This window comes from Octodon degus, unplaced genomic scaffold, assembly GCF_000260255.1.
Source record: "Octodon degus isolate 3935 unplaced genomic scaffold, OctDeg1.0 scaffold00114, whole genome shotgun sequence".
Taxonomy (NCBI): Eukaryota; Metazoa; Chordata; class Mammalia; order Rodentia; family Octodontidae; genus Octodon; species Octodon degus.
The window spans coordinates 894,793-900,775 of NW_004524690.1; the positions used below are offsets into that span (position 1 = coordinate 894,793).

General features: G+C 33.2%; 1 protein-coding gene across 2 annotated transcripts in view; it reads left to right on the forward strand.

The window, feature by feature from the left end:
* The window catches only part of Zc2hc1a (zinc finger C2HC-type containing 1A), a 46,597-nt gene extending 41,649 nt beyond the window's left edge, over positions 1–4,948 (forward strand). For both annotated transcript variants that reach the window (XM_023699665.1, XM_023699666.1), the window contains one exon: positions 4,013–4,948. In XM_023699665.1, coding sequence (XP_023555433.1) covers positions 4,013–4,178 — 166 coding nt within the window. In that variant the 3' untranslated portion in view covers positions 4,179–4,948. The remainder of the gene's footprint in view (positions 1–4,012) is intronic.
* Positions 4,949–5,983: the final 1,035 nt, after the last annotated feature.

Below are 5,983 nucleotides of genomic sequence, written 5' to 3' on the forward strand. Positions count from 1 at the left end.
AGGGGGCGGGGCTGGCTGGCATGTGGTGCTGGGGGATTGAACCGCGGTCCCTGTGCTTTGCTAAGCTTGTTCTAAGTAGGTGCTTTAGACCACTGAGTCATCTCACCAGCCCCTCCAGGAATTTCTTGAGACTAATTTAGAAAGTACTCATTGTATAACAAAAGATTGATATATTTGATCATATAAAAATAAAGTAGGGCTATAAAAACTCCTTGAATAAAGTGAAATAACATGATAGACTATTATAGGATATTTACTTTATACATAATGCTGCATGTTACTGCCCAGTATAAGGGAGAATTTCTTATAAGTAAAAACTTAAAAGTGAACCCATAGAATAACTCTGGAGTTTGATAGGGTTGAGTGATGGCTAGTTCATCTTAGAAGAAATACAGTGACAGATACATAAAATGATATTCATCCTCATAAGCAATTAGAAAAATATGTATCAGTATGCATCTAGCATTTCTTTTTTTTTAAGTGAATAGAAAATAGTAAAAAAAAAAAAGAATTGATACAGAATTTCACTAAAGAAAATGATGTAAATTCAACAGTGATTGTTATGTTGCATATTGTTGTGTTCAGATTAGTTGTTCAAATTACCAGATATAAGCAGGCAAAATTGGTCAAAAGTTAAAAAGAAAAAAAAAATGTATTAACTGTTCCTTCTAGACCAGTAGAAATCAGCAGTTCAGTTATCCAAGCTATCCTACATATATATGTACATATTTTTCCCTACCTTCTTTCTTTTCTCCTTTTCCTCATCCCATTTGTATCTTCCCTTTGAATAGTTTCTTTCCCTTTCACAGTATCTATTATACCCTTTGGATTTTATTGCCTAGCAGTACAATTTGTCATAGCTAAATCTTAATTTTTTCTTTAATCTTTTTATTTATTTGGTACAGGATCTCACTGTGCAGCTTGGACTCAGTGATCCTCCTGTCTCAGCCTTCCCAGCACTGAGAGTATAGGCATACACTACCACTCTGGCTTTTAGTGGCTGACAGGGCACGCCTATGGTTCCCAGGCCAGAATGGCATGTGGTATTGGGGATCAAGCCCTAGTCCTTAGGTTTGCCAGGCAGGGCCTTAGAACTCCGAGCTATTTTACCAGCCCAAATTAAGTATTTTGTTGTTGTTGCTAAAGGAATCGAACTCAGGACCTTGGCCCTTCCATGCAGGTGCTTGTGCCAGTATATCCCCAGCCTGTTGTAGCTAAATCTTGAAAATAGCCCAAATGCTCATCAGCTGAGGAAAGGATAAAAATAGATGTGGTATGGAGAATTACTCAGAGTTACCCTTTTGTTCACATATGACTAAGCAAAAATTAAAAATTTCTATAAACAACACCTATTGTGTTAGAGAACATATCAGTGAGAAATCTCGGGTGCTACCCTGGGAGTATAAATATGCTAACAGAAATTATATTAAGACTTATGTGTATTTTATGTAATCTTTTTAGTTTTTAAAGAGAAAGCAAATTAGAATTAAAACAAAAAAATTACAAGTGATACAGAATTTCACTTAAAGTAATATGAATTTCATAGGATTTGTTGTAATACATAGTGTTGTCCTCCAAACAGTTATTCATATTATGAGATATAGGCATGTAAAATCAGAAGAAGAAAAAACTGTATAAAAAACTAAGAAGATAAAAAGTACATACAAATAATTGAAAAATGGAGACAAAGCAAATTGTTATCTGCTCCTTTCCATAGCCCAGCAGAAATGCACAGGACAGTTGTCCAGACCATCCTGCGTACATACACAGATAAATCTCTTTCCCCCACTCCTTCTCCTGTCCTTCTCCTCAACTCAGTAACTCTTTCCTTGTGAATAAGTTCATTCCCTTATACCAGTGTCTTTTGTACCCTTCAGATTCCATTTTCTCTTTCAGGTTCTCACACTAGGGAATCAATCCAATGTTTGCACATGTGGGTCTGATTTATATCACTTAGGAGTATGTCCTCTAGTTGCATGCATTTACTGACAAAGGACTCAAATTTATCCCGTTTTATAATTTTAGTGGTTTTCTTAATACTTTTCCTAAAGAAATTTGACAATACCCAGTTAAGTTGAACTTTTGATATTGTGATAAATATGCACTAATCTTGATACCAGAATTAGTGGAAAGAATTAATCATGAGTCAAGGTACCATTGAGGGCCCAGGGAGATAACGCAGTAGAATAAGCGCTTGCCTGGCAAGTGCAGGGTCCTAAGTTCAATCCCCGGTAATGGAATAAATAAATAAATAAATAAATGTACCATTGAATGTTTTGATTTCTGTACATATGTATGCCTCAATATTTAAGTAATCTTTTATATTTGAAGCAGTTCTTACATATTTCATGAAGAATAATGTTGGCTTTTTTTCCTTGACTTTCTTCCTTGACTGATATGCCTTCTAGTTTGTTGTGCTTTAAAGGGAGTATACTGATGGTATAAATTTATTCCCAATACAGTAATAGGCTAGTGATTCTACAACTTTTATGTACTTCAGCTAAAAGCAGGAGAGCAATATTCAAACACATAAATGCTGATATTTATTTCATTTTCATCTGTGGACCTTCTAAATACGTGGTAGCTCTAAAAGCCACTAACATCACGTACTACTGATTATGACCTGTTTATATGAAGCAAGGACCCAAATGGGAGAGCACTTTGACTTTTTATTAATCACTGTGAAAAGGATTTTTTCATTTTTTTTAATAATTCAGTGATTTAAGTGTAGTCTCTATGGTGATTTTAAAGTAAATAACATGTTCTTTGAAGAACACCTGCTAGGAGGGGAGTGTAAAGATATTCTTATAAAAATAGATTAGCTGTTTTTCCTAATTATTGTTTTGTCAGTAGACACTGAATTTCTTCACTGTCTCACTTCTGTAGTAAAATCTTTATGATCTCTCAGGAATTTTTTTGTTCTAAATTTTTGTTATGATGTACAAGATATAATTTAAAAAATATGGCAAATGTTTAAAATAAAAATGCAAAAAATTATTACAGTAAAGGATGTTTGCCATTAAATGCCCTCAAAACACTCACCCTCACTTCAAACCTATCTATTCATTTTTTTGGAGGCAGTTCTGCACTCTTTCATTTTGCTGTTGTGACTGCCTTGATGTCCTGAATCTGTTCAAAACATTTACAGCACCTTCTGTCACGGTAGTGTGTCCTCACTGACCTTATTCACTGGATCTTGCCCCACGTGACTCCTGACTTTTCCCCAAAATCAAAATGACAGGAAGGTAAATGTTTTAAATCAATTCAGCAAACACTGAGGTAGCCAGTTCAGTGCAACTTACAACACTCACAAGAGAGGACTTTAGAAATGTCTTTGGAAAGTGACAAGAATGATGAGTTCATTGTGTCCAAGGGAGAGGGAACTTTTTGAGAGGAATATATGATAGTGTGCCTTTTTACTGTAATACATTTTGAAAAATTTAAGGTTTTGCTTTTGATTATGACACAGTCTTCTAGCATCTGTTTTATCTTCATTATGTTTTGTTAATATAAAGCCCACCCAATTAGAGCATTTCTAGGAGCCTGAGTTTTTATTACATCATATTAATATAATTGAGTAATTAGGTCATAGTTAATAATAAAATAAATGTTGGAGATAGCACCCCACAATTCACATAGCCAAAGAAGGGTGCTAAAGGACTTTCATCTTTTCTCATCTCTGTATCCTAGTATTTTCTTAATAAGATAGCTTTTCAGAAAGGACATTACCAATTTTCTTCTTTATTATGTAGTAATGACCACACATAGAACAGATAGAAAGATGAGCTGAATGTGGTCCTAATCTGTATTCCTGATGGACCAAAAATAATGTTAAAACAAGTATTTCAAATTAAGGTATTTAGCAATAGTGATTCTATTTTACTTGAACTAGGGGAATATTAAAAAATGAAATTGAGCAAGCTTTTAGTTATTTATCTTGTTCCTCAGGTATTATGGGTTAGTAACTATTGATGCAAACTTTCTTTTTCTTTTTTTTTTTCCATGTCTTCAGGCCTGATGGAGACTATTTATCTTCACTGAATGGTGGAAATATTAAAGGCATTGAAGGAAACTCATCTGGACACTTACCAAAATTCTGCCATGAGTGTGGGACAAAATACCCTGTAGATTGGGCAAAGTTCTGCTGTGAATGTGGCATTCGAAGAATGATTCTGTAAACAGAATCTTGAAAGGAAAAGAGCCAGGTTCAGGGTCTTATGGTTATTGTTTCTTGGATAGTTAGAGGATGCCCTGTAATTATTTTGTGCTAAAACTATTCAAAATACTGTTCACATAATTTTTTGAGCATAATTTTTCAGTTGAGTAATGTGTTTGTATATATATATATGTATATGTACTGTATATAATAAATACCTGATACCCCAGGCTGTGCCATTTTAAGAAATATTCACTTACCTGTCAGAATGATTTCAAGTGGAGTCATTAACTTAGGTTTTGTTGTTCTGTTGAAACACATTCAATGTGTCTTAGAAAATACTCTAGTGCTTAGCCCTTCAAGCTTTGGAGTAATTACAAGTTTGAACAAAAATTCCTATTAAACATTGCTGCTGTTGGTATGTAGGGTCAGAAAGTATCACAGCTGATGGGATGCTTGGCATTTGTAATCAAAGAGAGTGTTTTAGTTTTTGTTAGTTGATGTGAAGTCATTTTCTGTTGAATGTTTCAAATAGATATTGCTAAAAAATAAATAAATAAATAAGGTGGGAAAGCATAAGGTCACTGTTGCCCCTGATTCAGTAGCCTGTTAATGATTGAAGGAGCCTTACTTATTCTGTGAAAATGTAATTACTCATTCTTTTCAGAAAAACAAGACTAATCAGACAAATGTAAATTATTAGAACTTGACTTTTAAACTTATATGTGTATTAGTTGAACATACATTTTAACTCACTTATATTTCAAATTTTTGCTTTTTTTCTTTCTTTTCCATAACTTGTCTGAAGAGTAGTTTTACTATATCTTTGCAGCATTTTAAAATGTAATTATTTAATATAAGATATGCCAAAACCTTTTCTTTCCTACTGGGACTTTAAGCATTCTAGTGCTCTGCCAGTGAGCTACCTTCCCTGTCTCTTTTTATTCAGTTTTAAGACCAAGTCTTGCCAAGCTGCTCAGGCTGGTCTCCAACTTGCAGTCCCTCCTTCTCATCCTCCCAGGGAGCTGGAGTTATAAGTATGTGCTTTTTCACCTGGCAGGATACACAGAATTCTCTATAAAATCTTACATGCTTAAACATACTTTATTTCTGTGTAGCTGATTAATAAGAAATTATTGCATTTTGAAACAGACCACCTCACTTTAATAAATAACAATTGTGGTACTTATTACTATTGAGCATGCAGGTAAAATATATTTGAATTTAAGTTCTTTAGAATACGTTTAGATGTAGGTATGAGTAGGTTAAGAGAATATCTAACTTTTCCTACTTACGTTTTATTCTTTAGTGTTTAATGTTGAAACACCAGTTGTATCATAATAAAAACCACTGAAAATGTATTATATGAATATATAGCTTACTTACATAATTAAAAATTATGATTTCTTTTTAACTTGACCAAAATAGAGCTTTTGATCATTGTCACTGTCAGTTTAATAGAAGTAGCTTTCTTTGATGGGTTATACAACTATGTTCACTAACTCCTTAGTGATTATATTCAACTTAATATAATTGAGCTTTATCTTATTCTAGAGGAATAAGCAAATCTTTCTTATAACATTTTTTAGCTTTTTCTTTATAATTGTGATCAACTATAAGGATCAGTGTAGAAATTTGTGGCTTAGAATTTCATTTATCTGAAATTAAGTTTTGTGTTTTTATTTTTAGTTCAGAAAGGTCTTATAAAGTTAGTGCTAATAGGAATTGCCATTTTTACTTATAGTTTCTTTCCAGATTTTTTTTTTTTACTAGTTTTTCTTTTCCCCCAGCTAACGTATTATGGTATAAAGTCCATGAACCTAAGTT